Raw genomic sequence first — 15,354 nt, 5'->3', positions numbered from 1 at the left:
AGCCAATTTATGGCACCAGGAATTATAGGTTTCCAACAGTGCTAAATCTGGTGTGCCCTTCTGGGTTTTGTTTGTTTTCCTTTTGCTAGTTAGTACTTCCAGAACCACTGCTCATAGCAAGATTGACCAGGTAATATTGACGTCAGCCAGGATATATCTTTGGCAATGTGTAGTTCTTTTCAGCCAGCCAGGGGAGTGGAGTGTTGGGGAGAGAGATTGCCAGCAAGGCAGCATTGCCAGGTTAGAAGGTATGATTATACCTCTCCTATGCATTATGTATGTTTAGTATTAAGTGTTATGTTTAGTATGTTAGTGTCTTAAAGGAATTGTATTTTTACCTCTCCGCACCTTCTCCCCACTCTACCCTCATCCAGGAAGCTCACCTCTGCCTCTGCCTACCTTTGCAGGTGTGACGTTTCTCCAGGTACTTCATGGTGTTCTCCTCCATCCTCTCCACACCACTGCTCTACGTGGCTCCTGAAACATGGGGGAAAACGAGGACGAGAAGCAGGCCCAGGCCGGGCAGGTTTTCGAGAACTTTGTCCAGGCTTCCACGTGCAAAGGCACCCTCCAGGCCTTCAACATCCTCACACGGCACCTGGATCTAGACCCTCTGGACCACAGAAACTTTTATTCCAAGCTCAAGTCCAAGGTGACCACCTGGAAGGCCAAGGCCCTGTGGTACAAACTGGACAAGCGTGGGTCCCACAAAGAGTACAAGCGAGGGAAGTCCTGTATGAACACCAAGGTAAGGGAAACTCCAGCGTGGATGCTTCTCACCCTGTGGGCCATGTGGGTTGGCTTGTTGGGAGGTTAGGAAACTGTTGCCATTTTGCCATTGTAAGGTTCTTAGTGGGTGTGGATGTGTTTTATTGTCTGGCTCAGCTGAAGGTTGCCTTTGTCTGTATATGAACAGCTTATCCTGGTTGGGGGCTTCTGTCTTATCATGGTGGCCTCAGCAGCTCTTCTTGTGTCCTTCCCAAGGCAGAGAAGATGAAGGCATGCTTGATGTTATCCTGTTTCTACTATTACTACTACCACTACTTCTTCTAGTAGCTACTGTTTACCAGGTAGCTTCTTTGGGCCAGGTGCATTCTGTACGTGGTCTTGTTGAACAGCACAGTAGTCCTTTGGATCATTTAAGAGATATGAAATCTGAGAAGGCAGTTACCTTGCCCAAAGTTACGTAATAAGAAGGCAACCTCGATCTCTCTGATTCTAGGGCTTAGGCCCTAAATTCCCTAGAGAGGCATAATTAGAGTTGTGTCGCCCTGGGAGCAAACATTTTAGAAAGCTCCCTGACTTTAGTTGGGTAAGAAATAGATCTTTGGGGCTTCCCTGGTGGCGCAGTCGTTGAGCGTCTGCCTGCCGATGCGGGGGACGCGGCTTCGTGCCCCGGTCCGGGAAGATCCCACATGCCGCGGAGCGGCTGGGCCCGTGAGCCATGGCCACTGAGCCTGCGCGTCCGGAGCCTGTGCTCCGCAACGGGAGAGGCCACAACAGTGAGAGGGCCGCGTACCGTGCAAAAAAAAAAAAAAAAAAGAAATAGGTCTTTGGTCTTTACTGTCTTTTCTTCCCTCTCTCTCTCTTCCTCTTCACATCTCCGCATTCTCCACCTCCCCATCCCCTTCCTCTGCTCAGGATCCCACTCACAGCTAACCCTCCACAAGCTGGTCACTTTCCCCACTGAGTGGCCGTAGGCGACATCGGTGAACGTGGGGCTGCCCAGCGCATCACATCTCTGATAGCTCTGCACCACCCATCCCCAAATGGGCAGCCAGAAGTCAAGACTTCCCTGGGGGCTGTCAGCCCTGGGCACTGTTCCAGGCTGCATGTTTAGGTTAAAAGCAGCCAGCGAGCTGTATTTAGACCTCACAGGAGGTAGCTCAGCCAGAGCCCTTGGAATTCTAGTCAGTGCCAATCCTAGACAAGAGGATTGAACTCTCCATAGAGATCAGGACTGTTGTGTTTTTGTTTTGGTGATGTGGAGCCATTGAGTCCACCGTGGGATACACCGCTTTCCCTTGCCCCGGGGGAGACAGCTGCCAGGCTCCTCTGAGCCTGGGACGCATAGACCGTTTGGAGCACAGGCAAGCATTCCATCAGGCTGAAGCAGCCCAGTCGCCTTAGCCCAGAGCATATTAGCCATCCAGGAAGGGCCTGCCTGTAACCTGCCAAGCTTCGACCTTACACAGAGGAGAGGGAAGCGTTAAAGAATAAAGGGGGGTGGGAGGTGGGGCCAGTATCCTAAGTGCCACCCCTGCCCAGTACCTCCTTTCCTAGTTGTTGTAACTTCACGGTTCATGGTTCACTGGGCAGCTCTTCAGAGTTCCAGGAGGGGGAAGCTTTTAACTTTCAAAGCTTCACCCTTTTCCGTAATTGTATATGGTGGTTTTCTTTTAAAATGACCCATAGAAGTCAGGCGGCTGGGGTGCAATATGTTTTCTCAAGGAAGATTTTCAGAGCTCTTATTGTATCAGAAAATGCATTGCCCCATACACCCAACAGTTTCTAGCTGCTGAGGGACTCTCTTGGTGATCTGAAGACAGACTTTCGGAGGGAATCCGCCAGCGGAGGGATGGAATGGAGCGTTGACCACCATGAAGATGTCCTTTCAAAAATCACTAGCCGGTTGCCTGGTCTGTCTGGCCAGCCCCTATTTTATAAGCTATGATGGCTTGAAGTGGAAGAGTCCTTCCATCCTGTGGTTGGCAGGTCATCGTTGATGCCTAAGATATAAAGGAAAAGGACTGTCTTTAGTTAGGGATGCTGGGTAAGAGTGGTTCTTGCCCAGGAATTTATACGCCTTTCTCAGGAGGAGGAACAAAGACATTTGAAATGTGGTAACCCATCCCATAAAAACTACTTGGATCCTAAAGTGTAGAAGATACATTTGAAAATGCACTCTACGGATGGTTATGACTGTGCTAGGCTACTTTATCCTCATGTTTCAGAAACTCAAACTAACCTAAACAAAACAGGGAAATGAGGGAAGTGATTAACTCGTATAAACAGGAAGGTCCAGACACTCACAGTCTTTCCCATCCTCTCTCCTTCCATCTCTCTTAGATGTTTTGCTCTGTTTTGGCTTCATTCTTCCCTCCTGCAAACAGATTTTCTTCATGATGCTAGCCTCTCGTTCATATCTTTGTAGCTCTGTGACCCAAAAGACCAGAATCTTTCTCTTCCTGCTCGGTATGGAAAAAAATCTCAGGGAAGGATTTCAACTGGCTCACCCCTGGGCCAGTTATTGTGGCCAAAGCCAGAGGAGCTGACCCCTGTCTTTGGCAGCCCTTTTAAACATCACGTGATTGACATGAGGGAGGAACAGGTCCCCCGGGATGTGGAGGTGGGAGATAGACAAACAGCAGGTGTCCTCTACCTGACAGGTGACTGCTTGTTTGCTTTCTGGTTATGGAACAGGCCTCGCCACGTTGGAGTCACGTGGCTGTGCAGTGCTCACCCTAAGAGCCTGGCGCTCCTGGTTGTGAGTCAAGCAAAACAGAACGTGGTCCTCCCTCTTTTCCGACATGAACAGACACTGTCTTGCTCACACACCTCACTTAGGTTTATCCTTTGGTGTACTAGTTTACGTCGTCAAGCATTAGCCAAACGAGAAGTGCTGGGCATTACTGTGCACGTGGTTCATCATTAACGCTAAGCCGTGTAGCAAAGGCGTGTCAGGTACCAGGCCTATAGCCAAGCTCCTGCTTCGCCACAGGTAGAATGGGAATGAATGAAATGCAGCCAGAACTCCCACCTTCGCCCTGATGTGGATGCCTCTCGGCACCATCTGGAGTGGATCTGGGCCTCAGCTATTCACAAACATTAATCAGCCCCTTCCAGGCGCTATGAGCCCTGTCTGCTCCCTCATGCCAGCAGGACCGTGTGTGTGTGTGTGTGTGTGTGTGTGTGTGTGTGTGTGTGTGTGTGTGCGCGCGCGTTAGTGGTGATGGCAGCAGGAGATTGGTGACCGGGATCTATTTGGAGAAGATGACCTCTGGTACAGGTGCCAGGGGACAGGGAGGAGGACCTACAAGGTCCCTAGAGCAGTGGTCTAGGTGCCAGCTGCATAATCTAACTTGAACTTGAGATCAGTGTTCATTATTGATTATTATGTATGAGGGTTTTGCCAGGCACTTAATAATTCTTTCCCTGGGTGTGATCTGTTTGCATAAGAAAGGAGTGAACCAACGAGCAAGCCAAAGAAACTCTTTCAGGACTGATATTGGCTCTGAATTAGGGTAGTACCCGGATCAAATGCCACATCCAATTGTGTAATGTTCCTGGGGAAAACAGCCCTGAAGAAAATGCAATACATAATTTGGCCTGGGAATTACCATCATCACAAAGTCATGGAGACTGCTCGTTTATTTTATATGTACCTTTAATGCTAGGAGAAACTTGAAAGAATGTTGTGTACAATCTCTGCATTTGACAGATGACAACCAGGGGGCCCAGGAACCTGAAGCTATTTGGTTGAAGCTAGCGGGAAGCATTGCCAAGATTCGGATTCTGTTTATTGGTTTCCTCATACAGTGTTTCGTTCATTCATTCATTAGGTATTTCGAATACCCTAATACCTTAGTAGGTATTTGACAGAGGAAATGGTTTGAAAGATTAATAAGAAGTGGTTCTCACTTGAGCTTTCTATAGAGAGGACAGAAGTGTCATCATTTCTGTATTTATTCAGTTAATCATTTATGGGGTGAATGATTATTGAGCAGCTACTATGTGCCAGGCACTTGTCTAGGCACAAGACAGCCACTTAATAGGTCTGCGGCCTTAGGCAAGTTACCGAAATCCCTGATCCTCAGTAGACATCTCTGTAAAATGAGGATAATAATGGTACTTTCTTCATGGAGTTACTGTGAGGATTAAATAAGGTAATCTTTGTAAAGTGTTTAGAATGCTGCCTAGTACATAATAAGTGATCAGTAAATGTTTAGCCATTATTATCATTAATATCCTACGTGCTATGAGAGAGTTGTATATACTGTTCTGCAGGAGTACAGAAGAGCGACTGGGGTAGTCTGGGAATGCTTCCTGCAAGAGGAGGTATGATTTGGGGCTTGACAGACGAGTAGGAGTTTGCCTTGCTTTACTGAAGGAACAGCTAGAGGGAACATAAGGCAGAGAAACATATTATGGTAAGAGTACATTACTCATGGAATGGGAATGAAGGTACCTGTGGAGAGAGGGAAGCAGGGAGAGCGTGAGAACCAGAGAGAACAGAATGGATGAATGGCAGGAGACCAGAAAGACCTCCTGGGGCCAGACTGTGAAGAGAGGATCCCTCGGTCAAACAGAGGACCTGGAGGGTCATTGAGGATGAGCCCCCGATTCTCAATCCAGGGTTCTTTCTCCCACCCTCCAGGGGGCGGCTCAGTAATCACAGGTAACCAGTTCAGACCAGAAGGCATTTGTACATCATTGCCATAAAAACCTGCTTGCAGGAAATGACTCATGGGCTCCTGTCACCAGCAGCTATGGGGCCAGCCTATATAATGAAAACTCTTGCGTTATCCTGTGAGAAGGAAATGTCTGTGTTTTGTGAACATCCAGCAGGGTCACGCCACACCTTTTGCACTTGAACGTGACCTTTGCCTGCCTTTGTGTCTGCACTCGCTCCCCAGTGGTGGGTAACCCAGGCCCCTGGTAATGCTTGCAGCCCAACTCATTACGTGGTTCCCGAGCTTCATGAGCAGAGCACAGCAGGAGCAAGGAGGGAGGGAGGGAGGGAGGGAGAGAGGGAGGGAGGGGTGAAGCTGGGAGGGAAGGCTGCTATCTCCCAGCCTAGATAAACCTATCTGACATTCCCCACCTCTGAAATCACCCACCAGGGCCCTCAAAGCCAGGCTGTGCTACACTGGCTGGGAAATGTCTAGCACCACTTTGCCTAATACGGACAGTTGCAGGCATAACCGACAGAGTAGAGGATGGTCCCTGTGGTGTGACCTTCTGTACTAGTTGAACAAAAAGCTGCCATAGGACTTCCCTGGTGGCGCAGTGGTTAAGAATCCACCTGCCAGTGGAGGGGACATGGGTTCGAACCCTGACCCGGGAAGATCCCACATACCACGGAGCAACTAAGCCCATGCGCCACAACTTCTGAGCCTGCACTCTACAGCCCATGAGCCACAACTACTGAAGCCCGCGTGCCGCAACTACTGAAGCCCACGTGCCTAGAGCCCGTGCTCCACAACAAGAGAAGCCACCTCAATGAGAGGCCCGTGCACCGCAACGAAGAGTAGCCCCTGCTCGCTGCAGCTAGAGAAAGCCCACGCACAGCAACAAAGACCCAGTGCAGCCAAAAATAAATAAAATAAAATAAAATAAATAATTTTAAAAAAAAGCTGCCATAAACTCTGGATCTGTCCGCTTACCTGACAGTGGACTTGGGCGCTGTTACACTAGGCACATCTGCAAGCCTACATTACCAACTGGGTTGTGTGAATCACTACACTTGTCACCACAGCTCCACACAAAGTGTATGGGGTTTGCGTGAGTGCGTGCATTGAACATGCCATGTGAGCTTGAGGAAATCCATCCCCAACAATATTAAACCGAGATGAAAAAATTCTTTTTTGGCTGTCTTCATAGGACGTGGTTAATCCGGGTTCACTGTGGTTCATTTTACAAGTACATTTATAGATAAAGACTTCTTTGTCTTTTTAAGAACAAACTAATTTGTTTTCTTTAATTAAAAAAGAAATGCATGCTCATGATAAAAAACAATAATTCAAGTAGGAGAAGAAAATATACTGTGAAAGGAAGTGCCTTTGCCCAGGCCACCAAGTTTCCTCCCTAGAGGCATCCACTGTGCCATTTCCCGTGCGCCCTTCCTGAAAGTCTTTACACGTGTGTGCATGCGTGTGTGTGCATGTGTGCATGCAAGCATATGAATGTGTGCGTCCCCCTTTCTCTTATTTAATGGGAAAAATTTTTACATATTTGTTGTACACCTTTTTTTCACTCAAAAATATATCTTGGAGATTGTTTTATATCAGTACATGGGGAAGCTAACCCTTTTATTATTTTCATGGCTTTTTAAGGCTTGATATTTTATGGTTCCATCACAATTTATTTAACTGCTGAGGTTGTTTCCAGTCTATTGCTGTCTTAAACAGTACTGCAGTACACTTCCTCATACACACTTTGTATGCACATGAAAACATGTCTACAGGATAGATTGTGAAAATTTCGAAGTCCAAGGGTGTGTGTGTTGCATTGACAATGTTATAGGCATTGTCCAGTTCTCGTTCGTGGAGGTTCTTGCAGTAGACACTCCCAAAAATAGTGCAGGAGGGTGATAAGAAGAGCCCTGGGATGTTGCCTTCTTGGATTTCCTTAGCTTGGCTGAGTGGGCATTGGGATGGACACCCTCCGAGTCCTGGAGTCTGGGCTGGGTGGCCTTGAATGGGGCCACTGAGTAAAGAGCAGTTTGGTAGCAATATGGTAGGGACCGCTGCTGCCCCTGTAATAATCACAATCACAACTATGTCATTAGTGTTACTGCCCAACATTTGCATAGTGCTTTATAGTTTCACATACATGGTTTCATTAAGAAGTTTGCTTTCTCTGTAAAAGGTGAATGCTCTTTAAAAGAAGAGCAAATACAAGTGTATGTTTTCCTCTTCAAAACGTCATCTAATAGTGGGAGCTGTTAGAGCCCTGGCCCATGGAGGATCTGTACTCTTTGTGCTGAACAGGGGTACCTTCCTGACCTAGCTAACTTGTTCTCTTTATGATTCAATTTAAACTAGTATCACCTCCTCCAGGGAGCCTACCCTGACAGCCTTTCTACATCCCCCTTCTCTTATTTCACCCCCAGTTGGGTTTGGTGCCCCCATGGGCTCCCAGACTCTGGTCCTACCACTACCTTGCTGATCGGTATCCCTCATTTACTGCTTTTTTGGCCACTTTCCCACTCATCGTGAACTCCCTGAGGACAGGGACCAGGACTGGCTCACCTTTGGGTCTGAAGCACCCAGCACAGGGCTTGACACAGGGAGGGTGCTCAGGGACTAAATGAACTGTGTAGCTCAAGAGGCTTCTTTCTGGAGCAACACAAATAGCATACTATTAACATATGTAGTTCTTTCTGGAGCTGTACTGGGTGAGTCCTGGTATTTCCAAGCCCTGATAGTGGGTTTACAGAAGCCGGGACCAGCCAGCCCCTTATTTCCTTATTCAAACATCTGTGCAGATTTGCATCTGACCATTGCTTGTGGGCATCCTCTCCCTGTGGTGTGGGATGAGGACCACAGCCTGGTCTGTGCCTTGACTAACATCGGGCTGTTCATGGAGCTTTCAAGGGGGACAGGGAAACTGGGCCTGTAGGCCTGTGAGGCTGAAGGGCTGGGCCTCCTTTTTCTTGGCGAAAAAAGAAAAACCTCTCACAATTCCTGGCCCACCCAGGGTTGCAGAAGGCCTTAGGGAATCTCTGGCCAGGATTATGCAAATTAATGTGTACCACTGGGCAGGGCAAGAGGAAACCATGAAGCAGTTTGATGCTCTGCTTCCCAGACTGGAAGGTCTCTTGGCTTCCCTCCTCCTGCTCATTGGAGGCTCTTGCTGGGCTTTGCTTTTTTTTCATAATAAAAAATACCTTGGAGATCAGTATATTCCATGGGAGAGGATTTTTCCACTTAGTGTGAATATATCTATCTCCTATCAACCAGGTGGGGTACCAGGCTGAGTTCGGCCTTCCTGCCACAGGGAAGCTCCTGGGCAATTCACTGGGCCCAGCACTTAGTTTGTTCTCCCCTCTGAATCAGAAAGGATTGCACTCAGCTGCAGGTAACTGAAAACTCAACTTCAGAGACTTAAACAAATAGGGGCTTATTTTTTAAACAGATGTCAGGAGAAAGGTGGTGACTGGAAATTCAATGGCTATGTTCTCTGTGATTCTCTGGGCCAGTGCTGTCCAATAGAAATATAAGGTGAGCTACATATGTAATTAAAAATTTTCTAGTACCCACAGTTTATAAAAAGTACAAAGAAATGGTGAAATTGATTTTAATAATATTTTTCATTTAACATAATATCCACAATATTATTATTTCAGCATGTAGTCAATATATAAAATTATTACTGAGCTATTTTACAGTCTTCTTTTTTTGGTATTGTCTCTGAAATTCTATGTGTTTAACAGCTCAGCTCAATTCAGATTAGCCACATTTGAAATCCTCAGTAGCCTCATGTGACTAATGACTGTTGAATTGGATAGTGCAGCTCTAGGCTTTTCCTCATACTTGTCACCTTGTAGTCACAAGATGGCTGCTGCAGCTCCAGCCATCATATCTGGTTTTGAGGCAGGAAGAAGGTAGAAGGGGCTGCTTAAGCTACATACATTGCTTTATCACATACACAAAAGTGTTTCCAGAAACCCCATTAAAATATAAGCTCCTTGGGGGCAGGAGTTTTTGTCTTTATAGTCTCTGCTGATTTTCCAGCCCCTAGAATAGTAACTAACTAACGAATAGGACATATTTGTCACAGGTTGAGTTCTTCAGAAGTAGATGCTTAGAAGGTGTTTGGGGTGCAATATGTTCATTAGTAATCAATACCTGTGAAAGGAATGGGGGAGGGAAGCAGGAATGGGCAGAAGAAGTCAAACTATGTAAAAGAGAACCAGATGCCTGTGGGTTCAAGCAGCTGAGTCTTTTCCTGCTTGGCCTTTTAGCCAGTGAGTTTTGCAAGAGACAGGGGTGGGAGGCCACACAGACCTCAGTTGATATAGGATGATCAGCTGTGAGCTACCAGCTCTCTCTATAACATGTTTAACATATACACCAATGCAAATAGTGTATTGTAGAACATGTATAGTTATAGATAGTGTATTATAGAACATGTATAGTTATAGACATGTATATTTAAGGGGAGTAAGTTGTAAATTTAATAGTATATACATGAATTCTTTTATTATATATTAAATTATATTACATAAAAAACTATTTACCTTAAACTTCTATGCAGCTTCTTGGGAAGAAAACCCGAACGTGTTTTAACTTCAGAGCCTTCAACTGTATGGAACGTATTTCACTGCCACCTGGCATATCCCACACCTCCTCTTATGCGTCGTGGTCTTGAGAGATATAGGGCAGCGAGCTATCACCAAAGGTTCATCAATGGGAATTCAGCAGTGGGAAGATTTTTATTCTCAGATCCTTTCTTCAGAGAGAGCTGTCTAAATCTAAGGAACATACCTGGGAAAATTCTTTTATGTCCAAGTCTGCAGAAGTCCAGGGAAGTTCCTTTACCCCTTCTAGTTAGCATGCCAGTGTTTACCATGCAGCTGTGCGTTGTTCTCTCTGCTTTAAGGAAGGCATTTTTTCCATTTTCTCCCTCTCTCTCCCTCTCTCTTTTTCCCTCTCTCTGCCTCTGTCTCTGTTTCTTTCTTTGGTATTCCTAATGTTTCCCTTTTTTTACTGTGGTAAAATATGTATGACATAAAATTTGCCATTTTAACCATTTTAAAGTATATAAATCAGTGGCATTAATTACATTCTCAATGTTATACAACCGTCACCATTTTCTATTTCCAAAATTTTTCACTGTCCCAGATAGAACCTCTGTACCCAAAGCAATAACTCTCCAGTCCCCACCCCCTTCTCCCTAGCCCCTGGTAACCTCTGATCTAGTTTCTGTCTCTATAAATTTTCCTATTCTAGATATTTCATGTAAGTGGGATCATATAATATTTGTCTTTTTGTATCTGGTTTATTTCACTTAGCATAGTGTTTTCAAGGTTCATCCAAGTGGTAGCAAGTATCAGAACTTTATTCCTTTCTTTTTTCCAATTTTAGTAATATGTTTATTTAACTCAGTTTATCAAAAATATTTTGATACGGAATCACTATAAAAGTTATTAATAGGATATTTTAGATTTTTGTACTAAGACTTCAAAATCTGGTGTGTATTTACCCTGTTAGTACATCTCAATTTGGATGCTAAATTTTAATCAGAAATACTTAATCTGTATTTAGATTTCATAATATTTACAGTTAAAAAAGTAGATTTACGTGTCCAACTTATTTCAGTCATACTTAGTTTCCCACTAACTGAATTGAGTCTGGGTTTATTTTTTAATTGTGGGAAAATATATAACATTAAATTTACCATTTTAAGCATTTTTCAGTATGCAGTTCAGTGTACATTTACACTGTTGTGCAGCCAACACACCATCCACCTCCCAGACTTTTTTCATCATCCAAACTGAAACTCTACCCATTAAACAATAATTTCCTACTCTCCCCTCCCCTGAACCCCTGGCAAGCACAATTCTACTTTCTGTCTCTGTGAATTTGGCTACTCTAGGTACCTTATATAAGTGGAATCATACCTATTTGTCCTTTTGTGACTGGTTTATTTGACTTAGCGTAATGTCGTCAAGGTTCATCCATGTTGTAGCATGTGTCAGAATTTCCTTCCTTTTCAAGGCTGAATAATATTTTGCTGTATGTACATACCACATTTTGTTTATCCATTCATCCCTCTCTGGACACTTGGGTTGTTTCCTCCTTTTGGCTTTTGTGAATAATGCTGCCATGAACCTTGGTATACAGTATCAGCTCAAGTTCCCGTTTTCAGTTCTTAGGGGCATATACCTAGGAGTGGAATTGCTAAGTTATATGGTAATTCTGTGTTTAACTTTTTGAGGAACCACCAAACTGTTTCCACTTACTCTTATTTTTACAATTGCCATCCCTGGGGCTTCCCTGGTGGCGCAGTGGTTGAGAGTCCGCCTGCCGATGCAGGGGACACGGGTTCGTGCCCCGGTCCGGGAAGATCCCACATGCCATGGAGCAGCTGGGCCCATGAGCCATGGCCGCTGAGCCTGCGCGTCCAGAGCCTGTGCTCCGCAACGGGAGAGGCCACAACAGTGAGAGGCCCACGTACCGGGAAAAAAAAAAAAATTGCCAACCCTGAATTAAATTGTTCACAGTTATTAATTCATTCAAAAAATCATTTGGAATGTCTACTACGTGCCAGGCACCAGGGATATAGCAGTAAAGAGAGCAGATAAAATTCCTCCCTTCTTGGAGTTTACATTCTTAGTGAGAGATGACAAATAAATATACGTGGCCTGAGTGTGCATACCTCTGTGTGTGTGTGTGTGTGTGTGTGTGTGTGTGTGTGTGTTGGTGGTAAACTGCTAGGGAGAAAAAACAAGGTGAGGGCAATGTGGGTGCCCCGACCAGAGGTGGGTTTCTGTTTTATATCGGATGCCCTAGAAAGGCTTCTGTGAGACGGTGACATTTGAGCAGAGACCTTAAGGAAGTGAGGCATGAGCATGTGGCTCTTAGAGGGAAGAGAATTCTAGACAAAGGGAACAGCAACAGGTGTAGAGATGCTGACAAGCGAGCATGCTCAGTATATTCTCCAAACAGCAGGGAGACCCATGCAACTAGAAAGAGCCAGGCCGGGGTGGTAAGACACGGGTCCAGGAAGGGAATGGATCCAGATCGCATGGGCCTTGGAACAACTGGAAAAACTTTGTCTTTTACTCTGAATGAGATGTAGGGCTACTGGAGGCGGTTGAGCAGAGTCACGTGATCTGACTTCCTCACGGAGGGACTTGCAAAACCTTGGAGATGAAGAAAGGAAAGGTATACTAGAGTCTTTCCCTCTGTGAATAACAGCTCTCTCAGGCCTAAGGAATTTATTGCATCCTCTGCTCATCCTGTCTTAGAAGAGCTGCTTGCTCTTTCACCACAGGCCAGCAGATTAGGGACAGGCTGAGACCAGCCTTGCTGCCCAGGCAGGGTTATTCCCATTGAAAGTCTTCCTGGAAGGGAAAAAGTCCTCCCGAATATCCGCAGCACCTAACACTATGCAAGAAGGAGTAGATCCCTTAATTTACTCTTTTCTCTCTGATTTAGTGACTGCTATCCAAGTGCCAGTCCTCTGGGCACCAGAGGAGGATGACAGCAGAGAAGGCCCCTGCACTCGTGGAGCTTTCCATCTGGTCCAGGGAGAATAGAAACAGACAAAGATAACTTTATCATGTCATCCCAAGAAGGTCATAAACAGGGTATTATGATAGAAAGAACCAGGGGAGGGGAGTTGATTCTAGACAGAGTGGCTGGGAGGTGACATTTAAGCTGAGATCTCTGAGTAAGAAGCAGCCAGCTGGTAAAGAGCATGTTCAGCGAGGACAGCAAGTGCAAAGGCCCTGAGGTGAGAAAGCTCTCGGCCAGCTGGAACAGGCAGCAGGGCAGCCAAGAGGGGCCTGGAGGGGAGTGAGCAGGGGGGTCCATGGTAGGAGGTGAGATTGGGTGGGGAGACAGGAGGCAGATCACTGAAAGGCCTTTCATGTAGTCCATTCTAACAAATTTACGTTTTATTCTCTCTTTGAATACCAGCTCCACTGCTTGCTAAGTAGTATGACCTTGCCTCTTGGAGCCTCTGTTTGTTCATCTGTGAAATGGGAATAATAATAGTTAGAGGGCTGGAATGAAGGTTATACACCAAATGCACATAAAGCATTTAAAGTGCCTCGTAGCTGTTAATTACCTCCTCTCCTTCTTGAAGCTCTCCTGTTGGATTTGTGACACAACTTTTTGGACACATTTTTTAAAGTCATCTTCATGCTCTTTCTCCTTTTTCGCTATATGTACTCAGTATCCTCCAAGGGCTTGTCTTTGACTCCTTTTTCTTCTGCTGGGTGTGCTTTCTGGGGGAAATCTCAGCTACACTCAGCTGTCACCGCTCCCCTTGGCCATGAAGACGACTCTCTACTTTTGTATCTGTGGCCCTTACCTGTCTCTTGAGCCCCATGACCCCACTTAGGTCCCTTAAGACATCTTCAGGATGCCTGTTGGACACCTTTAAACCACATTCACCATCTTCTTTCTGAAACCTGCTTCTCTTCCTCTGTTTCTCTAAATCCTGAAAGCTCAATCCTACAAACAATCATGGGCTCCCATCTGCTTTCTTCCCGCAGTCGCTGCACCTCCCTTTGCAATTTTATTCATATCCATCCCCTTCTCTCCATTGCCACTGCCTGCACTTCGGTGGAAGCAGCAGTCTCTTACCCAGGTGATGGCAGAACACAGCTCTGAAGTTTCTTTTGCCTTTTCCTCCCGTCCAGTCCAGCTGCTGACCCCCACACAGTTGTCCTTACGAAGCACAGATCTGATTGTGGCTCTTTGCTCACATCCATGGCTCCCCAGTGCCTTGCACAGCAGTTCCTCCTCCAGGCTGGCCTGGTGTTCTGTCTGATCAACCCATCTCCTACCTTGGGTTCCAGACCTCCCTTCTCACATGCCCCATGCTGGCCACACTCCCTCCTTGCTCTCAGCCTCCTGTGCACCCTGCCTCTGGCCAGCATTCCACCACTGCAGTCCAGCCACAGAGCAGCCCCTTCTCAGAGATCTCAGCCTCTGTGGCTCCAGCAACTTCCATCTCCCGCTTTCAGCTCGGTGACCCATCCCCCGCCTTCAGCTCGGTGACCCATCCCCAGGGTCACAGCTCGGAGTCTGCCACCACCTGGTACTGCTCCACCTACATCCTCCTTTGAAATGCTCCTCTCTAACCACAGCTCTGAACTGCTGCTTCTCTCACTGTGTGCCTCTCACAAAACCTGTTGCCAACCCGGGTTTCCATCCTCAGTCAACTCCTCCCTTTTCTGTCCATCTGTCAGCCTAGCCTCCCCTGGCCTTCACTTTCTTGCCCATCCTGGCGCCTGTGTTCTGTCTTTGTAGCCGTGTTCAGCAGCTTCTCAAAGGCCCGACTTCAGGTCAGCCCAGCCTTAGGAGATCTGACATTCACTCTGCCCCCATCCTCAAGGCTGCCGGACTCCGCTAAAGTAGCAGAGCCCGAGACGGGAGGGTCTCGGTACCAAGTTGTGAGAACTCAGTGCTGAACATCTTAGTGCTGTCAGGACAGCCTTTTAAGAAAGTCTAGCCAGTTTTCTGTCTAAGTTGTCCCCAGCCTTTATCTCCCTCTCTACCTTTCAGCCCCTCCCCTTTAAGCAGCTGTCCTACTTCTCAGGAAAACCACTGTCATCAGCTCTGTTTCTTCTTTCCTTCTTCTCAACCAAATTCATGAGCAAGATAATCTCTGTACTCCTTGCTTCCTGGCTTCACCTTCCTCTCACTTCCAACCCGCTGTGGCTTCATTCCACTGTGCCAGTAGAAATGCTTTTTTTGGGGTCACCAGGGGCCTAAGAGTTAGCCAAGACTATGGCTGCTTTTGCATCCTCGTCTGCTTGACCTCTTTCAGACACTGGACATGGTAGATCACTATCTCCGTGAAACTCTTCTCCTTAGAGAGGCGCCTAGGTGTAGCCCATGACCCCTGGTCCTTGAGGGAGGGGAGAATGTAGGTTATGTTCCTTTGCAAGGA

General features: G+C 46.4%; 1 protein-coding gene across 6 annotated transcripts in view; it reads left to right on the top strand.

Annotated features, from left to right (window-relative positions):
- Nucleotides 1-15,354, top strand: part of MICAL2 (microtubule associated monooxygenase, calponin and LIM domain containing 2) — a 219,157-nt gene that overhangs the window by 46,964 nt on the left and 156,839 nt on the right. For all 6 annotated transcript variants that reach the window (XM_060159652.1, XM_060159651.1, XM_060159648.1 and 3 more), the window contains one exon: nt 408-748. In XM_060159652.1, coding sequence (XP_060015635.1) covers nt 485-748 — 264 coding nt within the window. In that variant the 5' untranslated portion in view covers nt 408-484. The remainder of the gene's footprint in view (nt 1-407; nt 749-15,354) is intronic.

The sequence above is a fragment of the Lagenorhynchus albirostris genome, chromosome 9 (assembly GCF_949774975.1).
Source record: "Lagenorhynchus albirostris chromosome 9, mLagAlb1.1, whole genome shotgun sequence".
NCBI lineage: Eukaryota > Metazoa > Chordata > Mammalia > Artiodactyla > Delphinidae > Lagenorhynchus > Lagenorhynchus albirostris.
Note: the sequence above shows the minus strand (reverse complement) of the source record. Positions and strands in the feature narration are given on the sequence as shown.